This window comes from Ambystoma mexicanum, chromosome 7p, assembly GCF_040938575.1.
Source record: "Ambystoma mexicanum isolate Mex_15411 chromosome 7p, UKY_AmexF1_1, whole genome shotgun sequence".
Lineage (NCBI taxonomy): Eukaryota > Metazoa > Chordata > Amphibia > Caudata > Ambystomatidae > Ambystoma > Ambystoma mexicanum.
In genome coordinates this window covers 945,657,575-945,680,695 of record NC_090939.1, presented here as the reverse complement: position 1 = coordinate 945,680,695, position 23,121 = coordinate 945,657,575, and the positions used below count along the sequence as shown (strand labels likewise).

At 44.2% G+C, this 23,121-nt stretch overlaps 1 protein-coding gene across 2 annotated transcripts in view; it reads right to left on the bottom strand.

Annotated features, from left to right (window-relative positions):
- Positions 1–23,121, bottom strand: part of C7PHXorf58 (chromosome 7p CXorf58 homolog) — a 439,812-nt gene that overhangs the window by 27,190 nt on the left and 389,501 nt on the right. For both annotated transcript variants that reach the window (XM_069637280.1, XM_069637281.1), the window contains exon 8: positions 18,407–18,557. In XM_069637280.1, the coding sequence (XP_069493381.1) occupies positions 18,407–18,557 (151 nt within the window). The remainder of the gene's footprint in view (positions 1–18,406; positions 18,558–23,121) is intronic.

The following is a 23,121-nucleotide window of genomic DNA, read 5'->3' as shown; positions in this document are numbered from 1 at the left end:
TTTTAGACAATTTTAAGATGTGTATCAGCGACCACAAAAATGGATAAAAATCCTCAAAATAGCTCTGATCACTGACTAGTACATAATTTTCTTTGTAAACAAAATATTTTTAACACTGAATGTGCGGTGTTTCTGAATAAGGTCAGGGGACAGGGGGGAAGCAATGGGTGAAAGCAAATAAGCATACAGGGGGGAGGTGTAGGGCCCTTTTCCTATAGTCTGCCAAGCCCCCTCTCACCAGCCACCCCTTCACCCCTAATTGTCCTCCCATCCCTGCTCACACGAAGGCACCACTGGGATAGGGCAAAACTGTTTTTCATTTTAAACCTAGGAGGCACTTTATCTTCCAGGCGTGTTTTTCTGGTGTTTATCAGATTTCACTGACAACAGGAAAGCCTATGCATAGCATGTGGATATTAATGTACTAAAAATAAAATTGTTCTTGACGAATCATAAGCCCATCCCTGCCCTCTTCCTGCCCACTGCGTGGCAGTGCATAGCCCACATGCAGTGTATCCTCCTCTTCAGGGGGTGGCATGTCCACATCAGGGGGTAGAGGGACATTCTGCCTGAGGCACATGTTGTGCAGCATGGCACAGGCAAGCACACTTTTCCAACCTTTTCAGGCCTGTACATGAAGGCCTCTGAAGTGCAGTGTAGGCACCAGAAACAAGCCTTCAAGAGGCTGAAAGTCAGCTCAATACAAAGCCGAGTCTGGACATGTGCTTCATTGTAGGCCACCACCTGAGGTGTCTGTGGATCCTGTCATGAGCCATGGTAGCTGGGAGTACCAAGAGTCACCTGCAAGGGCAAAAGTGTCAGGCACAGAGCATTACGGATGTGTTGCCTTTTACAACAGCATGTTGATGGGAATCCTGTGCATGCATTCTACAAGTGTTATCGCACATGTCTAACTATCGCAGTCCTAGCATGTGGAATCGTTCAGTATTTGCATCGTCATGTCACACCATGCTCCCAGCCAGCAGTTGTCGCTTTCAGAGTCTGCGATTGTCATGGCAGAATCTATGGTGCCTGTTTTGGACCTGTGCATAAACCATGGTGCCTGTTTTCGTCCTGTGCATTTCTCTCATGCATGTGCCCTGATGGTTGGTTAGTTGTACCTCTTCAGGTTTCTTTTTGAGTCTATTCCATGATGGCGTCTGTGAAACCGGGAGGGTATTCTCACTCCTACTCCCCCTTGAATCCTCTGCTCAGTTGGCAAGGAAAGGCCTCGCTCTTGGATCTTGACCCTGGGGGTGGAGAAGCGAGGGAGGGTCACCTGGGTGGAGGGGCCTTGGGAGTGGGGTACCCACAGGAGAGACATGGTATCCACCTTTTCCTGTTGAGGACCAACCTATCAGTTCCCCAACCTTTATGGGTTACTATACAGCGGTTGCCCCCATTTCCCCACATGTGACATTTGACAGTACTGGGATTGGAAGATGTGACTAAGTAGTACACACTACACCATTTCACCACTCTAGTACTGGACGAAGAAGATGCTTGTAAAGTGCTGTGAGGGTCAAGCATGTCCCTTTAATTTTGGTCAGGCAAGTCTCACTAGGGATCCTAACCTGCAGCCTGTCAAGAGGCTGCAGGTGTATAAAAAGAGACCAGTGGCGCAGAGCGTAACAGGGAAGCCTGTAATGGAGAGACCAGCAGGGAACACTTGTTAAAAGTAGGCAGCCGTGGTGGGACCGGAGAAGGAGCCAGGACGCTGGAAGATATCCCAGAGGACTTGCGAGACCCGAAGCAAATGGGCCATTTCCTTGCCGCAGTTGTGGGAGCTTCCGTGACAGAGAGCAGGCAGCAGGAGCTGCAAGAAAGCCAGAAGAAAGGATGCCGCCCGCGACCATGGGGAATCATTCAGAGTGCTGGCTTGCAGAGGGAAATACATGGCAAGCAAGCAGGGCTCGCATTGGTGGACTTCCCAGCTTCAGAAGCGGAGAGGAAGCAGCAGAGGCTGCCAGGAGGAGATGCAGGAAGCCAGTGAGTGTCAGGGAGGGCACTCTAATACCGGGGCACGCCTAGTGGACTACGAATAAGTAACAGTCCTTGAAAATTAAGCAAAATAAATGCACATTGAATACCGAACTGAATGAGAACTTAAAATTGAATAACATTAATGCATTTTACACAACAAATTAACTGAAACCTTGAAATTAAGCTAAGCATATTAAACACTGAATGGAAAAAAATGTTATGGGCAGAGCAAATAACAGAGGATTGATGTGAAAACGAATTACAGAAAAGGGCACAAGTGTGAAAGAGCGCCATACAAAAGTGGGGAATGAACAAAACCCCCCAAAGTGAACTTTTAAGATAGAATGCATTGCGGCAAGGCCAAAGACTGGCAAGAGACGTGTGACATGTGATGGCAGAGCCACGAGGGTGACAAAGAAGCCAGAGGAGTGTAAATCGACACAAAAGCTGAAAGGCCGATAAAGAAGAACAAAGTGAAGGTGACTTGGTGCACAGGAGCAAGTACCAAAGAACCCGATTGGGCTGAAGAGCCCAGGGATCCTGGTTGCACGACCTGCGATGGGTGGACTGTGTGGTTTTCAGTATTCAGGACTCACTGACCAAAGACATTGTGAAACAAACCAATGAAAAGTACTATAACAGAACTGGTGAGGCAAACCAGAAGAAGGGTCAGATCGACCTTGAGTTGTTATACCTTCTGTAAATACTGAAGCAATATAAGTGGTGAAATTAAAGTCTTGGGGAAGGGAGCCTTAAGTCTTCAGGAGATGTACGTGTTGTCTTGAGGACAGAGCCTCAAGACCTTTTGTGTTTGAACTATGTTGCTTGGAACTTGGGGAAGGAAACCCAAAGGATTGTTTTGAACTGTGTTGCCTTGAACTGGAGAAAAGCAGTCTTCAGACTTTTGTGGAACTTTCTTACACTTTGGGAAGGGAGCTGAAAGAGAGTTGGAAGCTGGAGGAAGCTCAGAACCTTGAGGTAAACACTTTCTTTTATTACTGACATCCCGACACATTGTTTAGCTTGAGTTGTGAGGGCAAGTATAGGTTTTGGACATAGACAGACTTAACTATTTGACTCAGACTTTTCTTAGTTCATTCAGGTAGGGAAATCCCACCTTAGATTATGGCAAATTAGTACTTCTACCATCCTGACATTTGATTTAATAAAGTATTTTATTTTGAACTTTAAGTCTTTTGTCTGTGTCTTGCTTCATGATGCCTTCACGCGTCATATACCCCAGTACATGGCATTACTACTGCCAGTGTTCCATTTTTATGGTGCAGTGTTGTAACTTATGGTTCAATGGATAGGGATGTAAAATTATGCATTGTGGTACCTGTAGTCGTGTGTGAGTTGGTAGCCGGTTGGGGCAACGTGCATTTTCAAATTCATACAGCATTGTCCAAGGTCGGTGGGGTGTAGGCTGTCATTTGTGCAGTAGGAGGGCAATCCTGCATCTACATGGTCTTAACAGGGCAATTATTTTTCAGTTGTGGCTATTCCACCCGCCCCCCTTCCTGTTGTGCAGGATCATTGCATTTTGGGTGTAACGAGGGAAGCGGATAAAACAGTGTATGAAGAGGTCAGGGGTTTGCAGTCAAAAAGTCGAAACAATAAAGTCGAATGTCAAAAATGTCGAAAAACAAATGTCAAAAAAAAAAGTCGAATGTTTTATTTTTTTATTTATATGTATTCTTTGAGTTTAGTAAGTAAAAAAAAAGGGGTAAAATAAAAAAAATACAAAAAAAGGGGGTGGGGGAATCCCCCATTTTGGGAAAAAAATACATAATAAAAAAGAAATTCGACTTTTTTTTCTACATTATTTTTTCTATATTTTGACTTTCGACATTATTGCTTTCGATTTAATGACTATAAACCGAGGTCAGGATCGCCAGTGAGCTGGACATTGAGGGAGTGTTACTGCTTCCTGTTGCGGTATACCTCTTCACTTGCCCAAGGGGCAACCAATGCCACGTGGGTACAGTCCAGGGTGGGAAAGACATTGGGCATGTGGGTGACTGCAACAAAAACATGCCATCATGGCATGCGCAGGGCAGGGAAATGTACTGGGACACATGGCGCAGGACGGCATCCAGCATCTGCATGTTGGAAAATGTGGACTGCGACATACCGTGCAGCATGGCCACGGAGTGCTGGAAGGTACCAGTTGCTAGGAATTGCAGGACGGACACAAGCTTCAGCAGCCGGGACGGGGGGGTGGGGAGGTATAGCGGTTATTGTTTATATTGCTCTCTAGGTCATCCTTGATTAAGGTCAGCAGCTCAGCTGTGGTTTCCCTGTCTCCCTGTTTAGCTGTTTTAGCTTGTCCAGCTGCTTGTCAGTTAAGGTCCTGGGTGAGGGCCTGAACGGGGGAATGGGTACTGTAAGAAAGGCATGGCATCAAAGTAAGGCAGACACAAGTGATCACAGCTCAAAGGTGTTTATTAAACTGTAAAATGGGTGAGTTAAACACCTAATCTAAACCTTAATCTAAGATGGGAGCAAGCTACAACCATCAAATAATACCCTCCAATTGTATTCTAGTCAAATAAAAGGGCCTATGCTAAGAAATCTATTGCCAATTGTTAGGCAGAATCCTTTGCAGTGCCCTTAGGGACCAATACACACAATTAAGACTATAAGTGGTAGTACAATTTCACCTTTGGTACAAGCCTGTACTACAAAGAAAAAGTGGTAGCAATGGTTGAGCAGCCAGACTTATCTCAAGAGCAAATGAGTAGTAGTAGAGATTACACAAAGGACTACAATTACTGTGACTCAAGCAAACACTGACTCAAGGTTTCTGGTTAAAAAGTAAAAGTACATTTATTTTTATACCATCTGTTCACAAAAACTTCACTTCTATTAAATTAAAACCACACTTCAAATACACTGCACACAACCAATTCCCCTTGTGCAGAACAATTCAAGGTAAGTACCTTTTGGATTTGACAGACCGGTGTTGTGAAACAAAGACGTTACCGTGGGTTATTACGCGATCACTTTTTGACAGTAGTGACAGGTTTGTCTTACGAAAGAAAGGCGTACCCGCGAGAATAAAGGTTGCTGAAGTCAAACACACTTAGCACATGAATTAACACAAGAGAATAGGGGATAAAAATCATAGGCAATACTTTTGTCAAGGCAGATAGAATCAGAAGACACTTTCTAAAACGTAGAAAAATTCAATAGGCCTGTGCCAGTGTCAAATGGGACAGGGTCCTGTTGTCGAGGATCACAAGGTTAGAACAGTTCCTGATTCGAGATTGCCAGGAGTACTTGGATACCAAGCCCGCCAAAGGTCGGCGAACAAAGGAGGCAAACATGGTTTGCCGCGCAAAGTAAAACACAAGAAGGACTTTAACAAAAAGAAATGGCAATAAAACTCAACCAGAGCCAAAATAAAAAGTATTTGGTAAAGCAGGTTTAAGATCGAGGCTAATATAATAGCCTAAAACAGTACCACGTTTATATAGTATAATCACGGTAGAAAAGATAGGGTAGATACCACTGCCACCAGCCAAGTCTTAGTGTTAAGGGACCTAAATAAAGCTCAGAGGCACAGACAAAAAGGGATAGGAACTAACCCTTTCCAATACTCCATGTAAGATTGGGTGTACTGGGTCTGTAGTTTAAAGTGACTATATAAATGTAATGGCACCTTTACATGTTTCCGGGGGACAGCAGTCGGCCCCAGGAAAATGGAGTCCGTGGTTAGTCTCAAAGACAACCCTGTGTCACTGCACTGAAGGTGCTGTGTAACCAACACAAAAAGTGGGGCTCATGGAGTGGTATAGCTCCAGAGCCCAAGATCACACAAACAGTAGAAATACACATGGCAAAACACATGTAAGAGTGGGAAAAAGGCTCTCACTCTTACCAGGTGGAAAAAATAAACCCCATAAATCCAGCAAAGCTGCTGAGGGACTCACTAGGTGAGGGAAGTTAGCCATAAATGAGAATTCTCCCTAACACCAATCCTTACCGTTATGTTACAAAATAGTGTGGGATCATGTTCATAAGAATAGAAATAATGTTGTGAACACTTCCAAGTCAGGATATTATGGCTGGGGTCTACCTTCAAGGCAGGACTCTCGAGCACAGCACACTCCTGGGCTTCTCCGGCACGAGTTTACAGTCCCTTTTCTCAGTATCGGGGCCTACTGTGCCCAAGTCTCTTCTCATGCAAAGTCTCTTGCTTTAGAGGGCATGGTACGCCGGGCTCCAATAATTCTCTCAGCAGTCAGCCTCCCTCAGTCGGGTTCAGAACAACCACTCACTGTGGACATCCCTCAGTCGGGTTCATACTTGCCAGCATAACAGTTCAGTTTCAACAAAAATCCTTCTAGACCCCTTAGGTTCTTCTCTTTACCCAAGTCCGGGTCTCAGCCCCAGTCAGGCTCTCTCTAAAAGCCCCCAGTCAGGTTTTGCACACTTCTAATATTCATAAAGTCTTAATGTATTTTTAAACAACCCCTTTGGTAAGTGATGTCCCCTTCATCTGGGCTCAGACCTTCCAGAGCGCTTGCCGATTTAAACAGATACTTCCGAAGGGCTATCTCGTCTCGCTAGGTCACTCTGTTGGCCTACAGCAAGCGCGGGCTTCATATCATTGCAGTTCGAACAGCGTTCTCCTCAGCCGGGCGCAAAGGCCAGTTCAATAATAACAAAACTTCTGTAATATGTCTAGGACTTTGGCTCGTGCCTTGTATGACCATTAACACCTTATACTGGCCTTCCCTATGGCCTCTTGGTACTTGTAGTTTCTTTACTTGCAATTTTCAACAGTGTTTTTGTGCAGGGGAAGGGTACCAGCCAGAGATCTGCGACTGAGCACCCATGTGGTGCAGGACCACTCTATCTTTGGTACCAAGTTTGTTCGCAAAACACCTCCTGTCTATTGATCTTCTTAAAGTTGCCATTGCAACCTTGAGCCCAACACAGTCTGGTCGACTATTAGGTTCTTCCGATTTACCGGCTGTGCTGAACTCATTGGCAGTTCCTTTACCGCTGAAGTCAAGGACGGTACCACAATGGCAACCTTGTCTCCCCAGCCTGGCTATCAGTGCAGGAGGGTGCTATGTACCGCTGACATCCGTCGCACCACCTTCCAGCTGCAATTCCTGGTCTTATGTTCCTTTCATTTGAGGCTTTGCGGGTCTGGGTTGAAAAGGGCAAGGGCAACTCCCTCCTTGACATCCATTCAGGTCTCTCCACCTTTCTACTCCGTTTGAACTGCTGTCCTGTAATGGCTGCCTCCTCCTACGTTGGCCTTGCTCAGAGTGTGCTTTTGTGCTCGCCTTTTATCCCCATGGGTAATGGAAAGGGTAATCGGGTGTGTGTAGTTTTCGGTAATTGCCCGACTTTGCCTGATCCTTGCATTGGGACATGCCAGGTAAACGGCTCAGGTATTAGTCTGTCGTTCACTCTGTGAGAAAGTGTTCATGTTAGAAAGGGGGTAGAGTTTCTATGTATTCTGTAGGTAGGATGGGGGAAAAGGTGTCACAATTAAGGGAATTCCGCATCGCAACCTTCAGGGTCCCACTTCCACTCCCTGAGGACACCCTATCCAGGGGAATCTGCCCGCACTGGTCCACCCCAGGAACTGGATGCAATAGCAATGGCTGTGTCCGGTGGTCAGTCATTTTTTCGAAAAAATAATGTCGAAAAAAAAAAATGTTGAATTCCTTTTTTTTAAAATTATATATTTATTTTGGGGTTCGGGATAAAAAAATGGGTAAAACAAAATCAAAAAAAGGGGATTGGGGGAACCCCCCATTTCGAAAAAAAATGCATTAAAAAAAAATGCAACTTTTTTTTCGACTTTTTTTCTCGAAAAAATGACTTTCGACATTATTGGTTTCGACATTATGACTATAAACCGCTGTGTCCTAGCCACCTGGATGACAGATCCCCGGGGACTACTAAGTGAGACACCTTCAGGTTTCTCACAGCACTCGCCTTACATGGCATGGCATCTCCTCCTCCTCCACTTGCTGTGCTGGATCTTCCTGCCTCTGTAGGTGAATGTGCAGCATGAGCAGCTGCATGTCCCGGTTTGCAATGGCTTAGAGGCAGCATGGTGTTGGAAAGTGCATTTGTGGAAGGCATGTGCCTTATGTAGCCTTCTTGAGTGGATAGGGTGCACCTGTGGCTTCATTTCTGGCACCTGTCTGCAGTGGAGGTAACTGCACTGTGTTTTTGGCAGAATTACATCCCATTTTTGGCTGTATTTTTACTTAAACAGCGGAATTGGCCCCAACTCCTTATTCCGTGCTATGGAAAAAGTTGCAGTAATTCTGTCACCTCCACTTTTATACTGCCAAACTCCTAATGAGCGCCAATGCCTGGAGGAACGAGAACGCAGGCCCTGGTATGGGGGGGGGGGGGTGGTTGAAATTAGTTTTTTTAGTCTAATATTTGCAATATTTCTGCACATTTATATACAAAAAAATAGATAGGGGTGGGGTAAGCGTATAGCTTAAGGTAGGGGGAGTTCAGTCTTTTCGACCTCGTTATTACGTTTCGTTTGTAGATCCGTGAGGACAGGGTGTGGTTTAGTCTGCATGGTTCGCGGGTGGGTTGTGTTGAAAGTGAAACACTGATTGCACGTGCCTTGGCTGGCTTTGGTCCTGGCATCACAAATGTACAGGTGTGCACTGCGCTGGCCCACGAGCTTCAACGCAATCTGATGCTACAACTGACCCTATGCCCTCTGCCCAGCGATGCTGCAGTAACATTGACCGACCTGACCACACCGTCCGAAGTGGTATGAGTCCATGGGCTATCAAGGCCTACTTTTTGGCCCTTGGTCTTAAAATAACGTAAGCTTCTGTGTTCTTATATTTACGTTATGTTACTGCTGCTGTCCTCACTGCTATTATTCACATGTGGGCTGTGCCGTTTATATGGCTGTTACAACGTAGCAGGTGGGACAAACACAAGGGATGCAGTTATTGTTTATAAACAGGCTTTTAATTAGTTCACTTTAACAAGACAACATGATTTCCTTATATAGAGAAATAGGGTTCAGTAGGTAGCTGGCATATGTGGCAATGTCGGGCACCCTTGATCGCTGTTAAAGATGTATGTAAAAAGTGTTTACAGTTGAAATGATTTCCTTCATTTACATTATTTTGTACGGAGCCATATCGCTCTGTTTGCGCTGAGTAGGCACGCGCATCTTTGTGCTTTCCTCCTGCCACGGATTCCTTTTCTCCCTTCTTGTGCCCTCTTCTCTTGCTGGACCTCATGAAAAGCAGGCTCATGCCAGCGATAGCCGTCATTCTCAGCTGTTTTGTAACTGCTCAAATCCAATCCCATTCTATCTGCTGTACTTTTGAAGAACATCTACCCCGCGCCCAACTCTGTAACCCCCGGCCCAAATAGGGTCATTTTAGGTAGGTGGTTATCTATCAATAGATAAAAGAAAACACCAAGACACAAGGTGTATAAAAGTTTATTTAATACATATAAATATGTCTGTACGGACCTACCCGACTATACCACGTTCCCCACCATGGGGGAAGCGTGGAACACTGACAATAGGCAGGTCTCCAATGCCAATAGTAATGCGCTTACCTGTGCAAGATTCGATAAGGGATTGAAAAGAAAAAGACAGTTGGAAAGTGACAGTTGAAGGGGAGAGAATACATAAGGAGACCAGCAACGGAGAAAGGAATAAGAAGAAGAAAAAGGAAGAAGAAACTCACCGCCCCCTGGTGGGGGGAGGGCTGCAGCCTCCAACAGCCCCCTACGGCATCTTGAAAGATAAAGACCACGCTGTATATACCAGCTGCAGCACTGCACGATCAAAAGCCCCATGTCACATGTAAGGTGACCACGAAATGTGAGCTTGGCCTTGAGGCAACGGCCAGCTCCAGCGCCAGTCTGGGAGGGAGCGAAGTCCGAGCCGCATGGCGATTTGGGCCCGGTGAAATGTTGCCCTGGCCCATGTAGGCAAGAGTCCCTGAACTGTGGTGCAGCGTGTGGGGGCCAGACCGAGCAGAGTGGAGACAGCAAAAGCACTGACCGCATGGTGCACGGCGGCCTGGGTCATGAGGGCAGCAATGCAACCAGGTGAGAATAGCCCAACCACTCCAGGCTCAGCAAGTTTAGTTTATTTGTATAGTGCAGCCAAACCCTGGGGTAATTGGGCGCATTAGACTTGAGGAACTGCATACGTTACAGAAGGTTGCACAATATAGAAAGATACAATACAATAAATAGTATAAGGGACCAGGTTACAGGCAGGTCCATATCAGTAGAGGCACAAAAATTACAACAGGACCGGGTTACAGACCGGTCCCCAGCTATGGATAACAGAGACTTAACAGGGGGCAAGTAATGGGCTATTGCTGAGTAGAGAGCAACTCCTTCACCTTGGCTCTGAACGAGCAGAACGAGGCATCAGCTCTGATTGATTGTCATGGGAAGTGCATTCCAACATTTTGCTGCTAACACAGGGAAGCTTGGCTCCCCCAGCTGTTTTTAGGTTAAACTTAGGGATGTTAAGTTGGTGTAGATATGGAGACCAAGTCGGTCTGGAGGTGGTCAGCATAATTTGTATACGTGACACCCAGGTCGTCAAGACGGTCGAAGAGGAGCTTGGTGAAGATGTTGTAGAGCGTGGGGGAGATGCAAGATCTTTGGGGGAAAACACATTGGATAGGTGCAGGGTCAGCCACTGCGGAGGGGGTGAAGACCCTGGTCGTTCTGTCTGACAGGAAGGAACAAATTCAGTTGGTGGCATTCTGGGAGAATGAGGCCGCCGAGGAGAGGTGTTTAGTAGTTTAGTAAGAATTTGGTTGTCGACTAGGTCGAAGGCTGCAGACAGATCCAAAAAGAGCAAGATGGCCAGGTTCCCCTTGTCTCTGGTTTCATCCATTTGGATTTTTAGGTCCAGGAGGGCCGTTTCTGTCCCGTGCCTGAGTCTAAAGCCAGATTGTCGCAGACCTAAGAGGTTATTGTCTTCCAAATGGCGTTGTATTTGGAGATATGCCAATCTATCTAGTATTTTCAGGAGAAAGGGGACAGTTGTGATGGGCATAAAGTTGGTTGGAATATTGGGGTCTAGGTTAGGTTTTTTTGAGGAGAGGTGGGACCCATGTCTCTTTAAGGTTGTTGGGCACGGATGAGTTCTTGAATGATGGATGAGTTGATTAGGGTTGTGATGAAGGGAGCTAGGTCTTTAGCCCCATCCTTGATAACTGTGGCAGGGCACAGGTCACCTGACAGTGGGAAGGTATTAGACTGGCAATTATGTTAACTACTTCATCCTCTGTGACAGGGGAGAAGTGGAAGGCGGGGCAGTTGGGTTGGGATGAACTCAGTTTGTTGCTAGAGAGATCTTTAGAGGCGAGGTTAGCTTTTTTGGATTCTATCTTAGCTTGTAAGAGAGCTATTTTGTTAGAGAGAGCCTGTTGGATGTTATTACACCAAGCTTTGTCCTTGATACAGTCATCGGAGGAGAATAGCTCTTTCTTGCCCGATTTGGCATGGTGTATTCTTGTGTTGAAAATCTCTTTTTTGGCATTTGTAAGGGCAGCTTTGTAAGTGACTGCTGCAGAGAAGAATCTTTCTTTAGTGGTGAGAGAAGGGGCCTTTCTCCAGCTGGTTTCCGCTGTTCTTTTAATGTTGCGAAGTGCTTTTAATTCTGCAGAGAACCATTTGTTCACGTGGTCAATGGGTTTGGTCTTTCTTAATTTAAGTGGTGCTATTTGGTTAAGGGCTTGTTCCAATGTGTTGTTATAGAGTTCAATTAGGGATGCAGGATTTCAGTTGGTTATCGTGTGAGAAGTATTGGTGATTGGAAGTAGTAAGGGTCTTAGGTTCTCTATGGTAATGTTATGTTTGTTCCTAGCCAGGGTTTGTGAGGCAGTAACTGTTGGTGCACTTTTTATGATGTCTTTAGGTATGGAGAAGGTGATAAGATGGTGGTCTGTCCAGGCGCATGGAGTGATGTCAATCAGGGAGATGTTACAATTGACGTCGGCCAGCCAATCCAGAATTCTAACTTTTGGCATGTGTAGGTTTATTGATACGTTGTGTAAGACCCAATTGAATGATAGTGTCATTAAGCAGGGAGGCGTTTCGTCATTAGAATCATGAAGGCCAAGGTTAAAGTCGCCCATTAGAACCTGGTTTAGTGTTGGATGTCAGTAGGTGGGAAATGTCCTCCTCAAAGGAGGTGATGACCCCGGGGGAGGAGGAGGTCTGTAAATGAGGTGAAGTAGTATGGTTCAGGAGTTAGATAGCGGGAGTTTGATGGAAAGACGTTCAGCGGAAGGTAAACCTAGGTTAGTAACTTCTCTAATGTTCAGGTTGGATTTGGCGATGATGGCCACACCACCCCAAATCCCAGATTTTCTATCTGCTCAGATGATCGAGTAGTTTTCAGGGATGGCGATTGAGAGTGCGGGACCAGCACCGTGATGTAGCCACGTTTCCGTGGCTGCGAGGAAGTCCAAGTGATTGGAGATGTTTGCATGTACGGCCTAGGTTGTATATAAGAGAAAAGTAAGCTATCAGATTTAGAAAAGGAAGTAACAATTCGGCTTGAATGAATGCTGATAAGTAACAGAGAAGGCAACATTATTATTTATTTATATAGTTATTGTGATTGGTTAAAACTAAAGCCTTTCACAGTTTACCTTCCAAACAATTTAAAAAAATCTACATTTAATTATTCCAGCATTTACTGTGGGTGGTGTTGGGCAGAATTATATTCAGTACCCTTTGGGAACACCACACACAATTAAGACTACAAGTGACAGTACAAATTCACCTTTGGTACAAGCCTGTACTACACAGTTAAAGTGGTAGCAGTAGCGGAGCAGCCAGACTTATCTCAAGAGTAAGTGAGCAGTATTAGATAGTTACACAAAGGACAGTAATTACTATGATTCAGGCAAACACTGACTCAAGGTTTTTAAGTAAAAGGATCTACATTTATTTCACTCTTCAGTTGTATAATATTACACTATTATAAGCAGTTAAAAAATCACTTTTTTAATACACCACACCACTTCTCTTAAATTCCAGACAAGTTAAGCTCACAGAAATGAAGTGGGAGCAAAATGGCACTCCAGCAATTTAAAAGGGAGGGAAAGACAAAGTTATTAGAAATTAAATCAAACCAACAGGTAAGTACTCTGGGCAATTGAACAAGAGGAACTACAGTGATAAAATCAGGTAGAAAAGGCTTAAAGCCAAAGTCAATGGGTCAAAAGTCTTTTGTTCAAGATCACACAGTTCAGGGTAGTTCGCGTTGAGGTTCGTGGCACGGTTTCCGGACGAGGTGGTTGATAGAAAAGTTCATTCAAAGAGAAGAGAAGGACAAGCCCTCGGATCGGAGAAAGATTTCAAAACACTTTCCCCGCGGTTGAACGAAACGAGCAACCGGATTTGCACAGTACCTTGAAACTGAGAGGAAGTTGTAGCTGAGGAGGACGTTCCTGGTAGTTCCTGCAGGCTCACGGTTCCTGAAGTGACTGTCGGACTGACATGAAGTAGGAAGACTGGAGGGTCCTGTACTACTCAGGGAAGAAACCAGAAGGAGAGCACAACAACGAATAAAAGGTGCGCTCCTTAAAACCCAAGCAGGGTCCGACCTTCCTGGCTATCCGACCCACTGTAGCTCTGTACAGTGAATTCGATCAGAGGAGGGGTCCTGGCTTGCAGTTTGGGCAGCGATTGTCAGGTTGGCTGCTCTGCTCTTCGTTTCTTTATTCGGTACGCTCTGCAGTGCCTTCAGGTAAGTGGTCTAGGTGTCGTTTAGGGACTCCAAGGCCACCACTTCTTACTCGGATACTCCTAGGACAATATACCAGTCCTTTGACTTCTCCTGCTTCAAGTATTTTTGAGTGCAGCGATTCACATGCCAGCTTCCTCCCAACATCAGTAGTTTGTCACTGTTTTCTTCAGCTTTGTTCCCACCACTGATTTGGAACTCCCAGGCTTCTCTCTCTCCCAGGTGGTCTCCTCTCAGATTTATGATGCAGTCTTGAGATCTCCCGGCAGAGCATCAATGTCCTCCTTTGTTCCGCTGGTACTCTGTATTGCTGCAGTGGTTTTCTTCATCTCAGTACCACATAAGTATTTATTTTCAGGTGTTCTGAAAGGTTCTACATGACAAAAACAAAATAGCTTGTTCTTCGTGTTTTCTTTTAGCACATTTTATTAGCGATGGGCTATAGGCGAGTTGATGAGGAAGTTCCTCATCGGAACAGGAGTCCTTGTCCCCAAGTGGAGTCTCTACCGGTGAGGTCCCCGTCAGGGAGGGTATTGCATAGGATGGAGTATATCTCTCTTTAAGAAAAAAAACAATTAAGGCCAAAGTAAGGGGCAGTTGCCTTCCATTCATTAACCTTGCCGAAAATCTCTGTGGTATAAAGTACATACAAAAAAGTTCAAAATATGTTTGTCGAATCGCCCAAAGACCTTCATTTTCTAGAATCATGTCTTTTAAACTTGAAAGGATGATTACAGATCCTATAGCGTCGAGGATCAATTTCACAGCTTCTTCTGGGGGTGACAGAAGTGTAGTTGTCAAATACATTAAAACGAAATCTCACAAAAAAGACACTCTGAAAAAGGGAACAAAGACATGGAATCAAATCGTATTAAATCATATATATATATATATATATATATATATATATATATATATATATATATATATATATATATATATATATAAACACACTACACACACACACACACATGTATACACACACACAGCACAGACATGGAGCGAGAACACAGCCTTGTTTTAGCCCCATAAAGGTAGCAATTCCTTAAAGAACCCTTGGCATTCAACCTTAGTTGCAAAGAGGTATCGGTATGGAATATCATCAAGATGTTTAACAGACCTTCGGGAATACCCAAGTCAACATTGTGGTATTAATGAGTTAGTTGTGGTATAGTGACTAAGTTAGTGACATTATATGTAAAAGTCCTGGACTCAAATCTCAGCATGACTTTTGCTTCACTGCTCAGAGCTGCCAAAATCAAGGCATTAGCTGCCTGCAGTGCCACATGAATATCTGGAAATTCACACTTACCTTGGATTATGCTTATACACACTGCAGATGTGTGGTTTATAGCCCCCAATACATGCAGGCACAACAATGTCTTCATTGCATGGGGAACTTGCAAACTCACACGGTCTGCGCTGTAAAAAAGAAATACTCTTTACATGCATCACCGAAAATAGCAGCTTTTCGGGGTGTAGAAGTTGGGCTCGACCATAATGCATATATTTGGCTTTGTACAGATATTTTTTATGATTACCCAGCTCATGCGGACGAAGATACAAAAGTATATACAGTCAAATCCTTTATTTACTTAAGTTGTGCTGATAAACACATGGCGAATATAGAGGGTAAAAAAAGCAGGAGTGCTTTTAATTATATTCATAGTATCTTTGAACTTCAGAACCAAAAAAATGGTAAGGCACGTGGCAGCGGGCCATATGAGCGCACATATTTTTTGACAGTTGGAACTGGGATTTCGTCACCCCAACCAAAAAACAAGCGTTTGTGGTTGTTTATAGCATTTTACATTTATAGATATGAATGCAGTATATAATATAAATAATAGTAAATATACTTCGGTACTTCACACTATCAATTTCTGAGGCATTTAAACTACTTTGAAGGAGGAGCAAAAAGGCATAGGTTAATAAAAAGAAGATTAGTTAATCTTAAACAGTGCAAATAGCTTGAGATCACCAAAGGAGTCAATTCAATGCAACAGGTTAGGCCAAAGTCAATGGGCTAATGTCTTGTATAGGATAGTCAGTTCTGGTAGTTAAACGGAAAAGTCTTTGCCAAAGTTCTCAGAAGTAGTTCATAAAAGAAAGATTCATATGTTGGGTCACACGCTGACTAGGCCTGCAAGTTTCCAAAGTTTCAAGCACTTTCGCAGTGAGAGGTAAGTTCTCTCGGTTGGGTTTTCACAGACCCTTATGAAGAAAAAGATGCAGCTGAAGGTCTGTTCCTGGAAGTTCCTGCAGATCTCGCTGTTCCTGAGCCTCAGTCGTGGGGACAAGAGGGAGGATGTCATGGGACTCGTGCACTGCACTGGGACTGGTCCCAAAGCTGGCAAAGGCAAATCTTCAATTCCAGTAGCTGTAGACAAGCACACAAGCTGATGTCCCTCTCCCTGGTTATTCGGTTTCCTAAAGACCTCTGAGGAAAATACAACCAGCTCAGAGAATGGTATCCAGGTGGCTTAAGAGTTTATTGGTCCCACCAACTCAAAAGGAAGAAGTCGTCCTTGAAGGGCTTCTCTGTCGAGATGAACTAGGCGATTTGGATCTGCAGCAGGGCTTCACCCGGCAAACGAACGGTCCAGGAGTTGCAGCAGCTGTCCTCTTCCAGCTCGTCTTGGGTTCTTTTGTTCCAGTGGTCGACTCTGCCTTCCAAGCCAAGAGACTCGCCATTTATCCACTGTCCACCCATTCATTCCAGCCTAGCTGCCACTCGCCCAGCAGGGTGGCTGTCCTTGCCGGACAGTCAGCCAGCCAATCATGCCACAGTGCATTTGGGTCTCTTAGGAGACTAAGCACAGGGAGTTTCGGGCACCTCTCTAATTTCTTGCTCACCCCAGACACTCGGCTGCCAGAGGCAGTCTTCAGTCCTGAAACCTGCCAAAGGCGTAGGAACAAAGGGACCAAACCTAGTTTGGCGCGCAGAGACAAACTCTAGAAGGACCTTTCCAAAAAGAAATGGTAAAAAAAGAAGACCAGGACCTGTTTAAATAAAGGGGTCTCAGACGCAAAAACATGGCTCACGCGATTTAACAATACCGGTGTTCGCGGTCTGGAAAAACCATGGTAGTTCGTTGTAAAACTACTGCCACCAGCCATTTCGAGGGGAAAGGGTAGCATTTGACTGCTACATGAGTTTCTAGACATAGGGGATACTAGGAAACCCCTCTAGCACTCTATTGTAAGATAGGGTGTGCTGGGTCTAGGAATTTTGAAAAGACTAGTAAAGTCAATTTCACTTTACTTTTTCTGGGAAACAGTAGTTTATCCCCGAGAAGGTATTTAAACCTTGGGACAGCCTAAAAGGCTTCCCTGTGTCCCTGCACTGAGGGTGCTGTGTGACACACATGAAAAGATGATGCCTATGGAGGTGTCTAAAATTCCATAACCAAAGAAAAATAAACACAGAAAACAAACAATTAAAAAGTTCAAATCCCCAACGTTTAGCAAAAGAGCTGGAGGGCTTTTGGGTAGAGGGAATTTGCACCTTTATGAGAATTCTCCCTAACGCCCAAAAAGGAAGCTGGACCCACAAACTGGTTAGGAACCTGTGGCTTTGAAGGCCAGGCAGGAATAGTAGGCTCCATACATTGATGAATTTCAGAGGTTAAGCCTGTGCAGGGTTCCTCGGGCAGCACTGGAGCGCAAAGGAAATTATCAGGACTTTCTCATTCAGTAAAATTACTAAACATGCCAAAGGTTTACAGAAGAACCGGAACACAGACCAAGGGGCCTCATGGTAAAAGTTGGATATTAAAACAAATCACCCCAAAACTGGAGCCAACAAATGACTGGAACAAGCCATTAAGACTTGAGCTAGAATCACCTGGATCATTGACTTCAGGGCTTAGAAAGCTGAACACTATAGAAGAAGAGAATCCTATGAACAAGAAAACCCATCACCAGCCCTAAAGATAAGGAGTGTATGAGCCACTTTTACTCTCTAGAAATAGGCAAATACTCCCCAAAAACAAAAATAAGGAGTACAAAGACTGCCAACAAAAAATAGGAAAAAGACGCACAGCACCTTGTGCCCCTGATTTCACTCACACAGCTCCATGGGTATGTTTGGACCAGTAGTGCACGTAATACCACAGGAACAAACTATTATAACTGCCTGATGGTGATTAACTAGGTGCAAAGAAATCATTATTACAACTACATTTCCATTTTCCAGTTAAAACATATTTTTACACGTTTATAAAAAATACTTCCATTGGGAATTGGACTTACATTTTTACACCCTAAAAAATCAATTTTACTCCCAACTTTAAGAAATAGGAAGTAAAAACCTTCTACTTCCAAATCACATGTCAATATTGGCCCATTCCCTATCCACTGCTGTTTATAGGCTTTTTAATTTGCTGCTTCTACAGAAAGAAGCCATGGCTTCAGATCACCCCCCCTCAATTGGCGGAAAAAACCCAAAATAATGATTAGACACACTAATTGGCTGCATGATTGTTGTATGGAGGCCATCTGTTACAACTCATTTCTAAAAGGTACAGTATGGGGGTCTCTGTTGTCTTTACTCTCCGATGAAGATACTGAGCAACGTAGCAATGATTCAGATTTCATTATTTTGATAAGGCAGGCTAAACTGGATTGAAATCAAATTGAATGAAATTGGCCCCCTTTTCTATGTACCTCTTTTTCATCCATGTGGCCATATATTCTTCTCATCTTGGCCACCTTCTGCAGAGCATGGTGAGAGCGACGGGCTGAGGGACTGGATACTGCTGACGGCAAGGTAGAGCGCGATGTAGAGGCTAACGATGCAGGTGGTGGCATAGGGGACCTATAGAGAAAAGAAGCCTTTTATTTCAATTTTCCTGCTGTCAGGCTAATGTATGATAATAGCAGAGTACTTTGATTACAATGATCAAGTACATTTGGCTAATGTGCCACAGAAATATCCCATTGGCAACATATACCATAACAAGCAATATGGTTAAAACACTTCCGAAATTCAGCAACATAAGATAGAGTTTAGGACCAAAATGTATAATGTGTATTAAAATCTTTAAAAAATAAAATTTGATTAGAGTTCGCAATTATGAGACCTATGTCAGTTTGCCTCCAGGCTGTTGCTGCTACCGCTCAATGCAAGCAACATTCTGCTGGCAAACTCGCCACCACCATTTTTCCAAATCACAAAACCTGAGCAAGTCTCTCCATTTCCGGCACACTCTGGTATTTGCCTCATTTTCTGTAGAGACCAACCCCCCCCCCCCATCCCCACCAGCGTCTCCACATGTTCTCCTCAACCCCTCTGACCGTGCCTGGCCACTGTCCAGAACTTTCCCTGGTTGGTGTGGTATGGCAACACTATTTATAAAGCCCAAAAGCTCACCTTTAAAAAGCTTGGTTAAGCAGTTTAGTGAGGCAGAGACCGCGGCAGAGAATGTTACAGAAAAGGGAAACTAACAGCAAAACAGATACATCTTAAACCTCGGCCTAAAATGTAAAAGATCTTCAACTTGCAGCAGTGTTAATGGAATAGAATTCCAGAAACTAGTGCCCTGAACTGAAAGAACTATATGCCCCCTGTAATGAATCCAGGGAATTCATCCACTCTCTCCCCATGATGGAGCCACTCACTTTGGGACTAGGGAGGTGAGCCAGCTAAGCCTAACACCACGACAGGGAAAGGGGGAAATCACACTGGGGCTGCCCCCCAACCCCCCAGAGGCCAGGCTACCCCTTGACAGGGATATGCCTTACTTTCCCTTGTCACAGCAAGCCAAGTCTTTATTGGCTACATGGGTATTGCACCAGATAACTGTGTGAATGTGCATAGAAAGGTACCTGGTATGGTTTCTGACCCTGTACTGTTGCCAGCATTGTACGACGCACAGGACCAATGAAGTATTCAGTCTCCTTACAAAGAGGAACATAAAAAGCCCATGAGTCTGACACTGGGAGAGAGGAGAAGGAGGCGATGCAAGCCTGCAGAGCCAAGATGCAGAGGAGGGGCTGTGCCCCTTCGAGGCAGAGTCAGGAAGAAGTCCCACACAGAGGACATGGAGCGACAAAGCACACAGAACTCTGCTACCTGCAACCAGGCCGGAAGCTGGAGGAGCTTGGGCCCGATGAACTGAGAAGAGATGCAACACCACAGAATGTGATTAACTGGCACCTGCTGTAACCGACACCGGAGTACCGCCACAAATCGCCAGGAAGCAGCGAGGCCCTTGCACAGATGCGGAAGACCGAGGAGAAGCTTAAAACAAGGTGCCGTCTTCCCAGAGGAATGCCAATGTAACAAGTCAGGTACATGGTGCATTCAGGGAACTAGGAGGAGTGCGGAGAAGCCCAGATATACCCCAGGCTGCAGTGATGAGGCAAAGAGTCCAAGAGGGGATGAAGCACCACAGACAGGGCAAGAATCTATATACCCCATGCCGGAAATGAGAAGGCGAAGAGCCCAAAAGGGGCTAAGGCATAAGATAGTCTGAGACAGGGCGAGAACCCATATACCACAAGCTGGGGCAAGATGCTAAAGATCCAAAAGGGGCTGAGTCCAAACAGCCAAAGGGGGGCTGAGAGAGCAGATACCCTACAAAGAGGTGTGAATCCCAAGACCCCAGGGCAGGGAGAGAGAATCCATCAGTCCCAGAGTGGGCTACTATCAGACCAAATCCAAGAGGGGGTGTAGGAACCAAAGTGGGTTCCGAACCAAGCCGAAAGAGGCCTGGCTAGCCAAGCACATTTGAGAGGTCTTTGCTTTGCAGGGAACTCAAACTGAATAGCATTTTTGGAGGCTTAAAGGCAAGACACTCATTCCCTTGAACCACAGGCAGGAGGCCCTAAGGAGACCGTTTAAACATTTGGGCTGAAACTGTAGTTCGGGCAAAAGGCTCAGAGAAAATTGCTGGTTATAATATTGGAATCCTGCTTAGGGCAAAAAGCCCTTATCGAATCCTAACATAGTGCAGTGCAGATTAGAAATCAGCCATTTAGGCAAAAGGCCCTTGAAGTCTGTATTCAGATTTAGTCTTTTGTTTGTAGTGGTAGGGATCAGGCTTGTTTAGGTTTCTAGACAGAAGACCGTCTTTTGTACAGCATCCTGATGTGCACCCTTTGAACTCTATTCAAAGTCGTAGGGCTAGTACAGGCTTTTATGGGGACTAAAATCAAAGCATTAAGTATAAACCACAAATGAGCGGTCTATCTCCGACTAGCCACACCCTGACCAATCTATTTCATTTGCTGCAGGGGACAATTGGCCTTCTCTGAATGGCTGCCCGAGGGACCCAAGGCAAATCATTCCCATATTTATTCAGGGCTCTGTGCACCATACAAAGAGAGAGATTTAAATGTAATCATTTCTATCACATGCAGGTAGTGCAGAATGCCAAGATCTGGCAGAGTATCCTTTAACAGATTCTAATTGAAAAGAATGTCAGCTGCCACATTCTGCAATATTTGGGCTGATTCAGATGACCAAGGTAGATGGCATTGCAATAGTGCAACCCATTAGCAATCAAAGAATTGGCCAAGTGAATTGTATGAAGGAAGTATAGTATATTACAAATCTGCATTACGTGTTGTAACATGTGGCTTCAATAGCACCAAGATTCACTTAGGTAGTTTAGGCAATTTATTAAAACATTTCACAACTTGAACCTACCTTGTGGGGACTATGTGTGGGAACTATCTTTTCTCAATGTTTTAGAAACAAGCTAATAGCAGAAATATATTCAGAAAAAATTCATAATTAATGATGCAGCTTCAAATTTGCAAAAATGCCTATTTTTAATATTGTGTACTGTACCATCATTGTGGGGATTTATTTCATTATTCATATTTGGAATTGAATCCATTGATATGCAAATGCCTAAACATGTGTTTCACTCTCTTACTCTTTGTACATTATGCAATTCTACTTCTATACATGAGTACCTGCCCCCTGGGATTCACAAGAGATGGACAGTGATGTATTATATTTCACTTAAGATAGCCACTTAAAGGCTTTTCATTCTGTCATTAAGCCCTAGTATTAACACTCCAAAATGTGTCTGCAGAGAGAACTGGTGAACAGAAAGTTGACACAACCGACCCAGGATCACAAAGAGCATGGATTTGTATTTAGGTATTTTTGTTTAACAATCACCATCTTGCCCACTGAAACACATTCCCTCTTGATGGTTGGTTTTATAAAGATGTCACAGTCCACCTTGGGACTGTCTGTAATAATATTGAAGATAATTTCCCTGTGGGGAGGGTGCATGGTTATTGTAAATGGAAATTCATCATAAAGATTGTGTTAATACTATTTTTGAAGTACCATATGGTTGGTGTGTGTTTCTAAAGATGCTAAATCCTCATAGAGATGGTGTGTGATAATGGTGATGTAAATGTCCCTTGCAGGCAAAGTCTGTAATAATAATGATGATGTAGATGGTATGTGATGATGATAAAGAATCCAGCGATGTATGGCAATATCAATGTTGATGTACCCACATAGATGCCTTGTGATTATCAGGATATCCGAGTCCCATACAGATGACGTAGTGTGCTGAAGTCCCAATAGAGATTTTGTGTCCTGGTGTGTGAGTATAATGATTTTAAGCACATCTCTTGAGGATTGGCTTTATAAAGATGGTACTGTCCATTTTGGGACTGTGTGATATTGGTGAATTGAATTACCCTATGGGGTGGGTATATGATTATTGGAAATAGAAAGTCTGTACAAAGATTGTGCGTTAATATGTTTGAAGTACTCATAGGGTCAGTGTGTGTGTTCATAAAGATAAGTCCTCACAGAGATGGTGTGTGGAAATGGTGATGTAAAAGTCCCTCACTGTAATAGTGTATGTTAATAATGATGTTAAATCCCAGATGGAGATGGTGCGTGAGAATGATGATAAAGAATCCAGAGATGTTGCATGGTAATACTGAAGTTGAAGTCCACATGAGATGGTGTGTGATTATCAGGGTATTAAAGTCCCCATGCAGATGACGTATTCTGTTAAAGTCCCAAAAGAGATTGTGTGTAATGATATGGATGTTCAGTTCCACACAGAGGTGGTGTGTGATGATTAAGTTAATGTCCCTATAGGGATGGTGTGTGATAAGAATGAAGTCCTCACAGCAGAGGTGCGCGATTACAATGATTGTAAAATAAATAAAATAAATAAATTGGAAAGATGTCTTCTTGAGGATTGGCTTTATAAAGATGCTACTGTCCCCTTTGGGACTGTGTGTGATAATAGTGAAGTTAATGGGGAGGGTGCATTATTATTGCAAATGTAAAGCCCCCACAAATATTGTGTTAATACTATTTTTAAGCACCCACAGGGATGGTATGTGTTCATAACGATGCTAAGCACCCATATGGTTGATGTGTTCATAAAGAT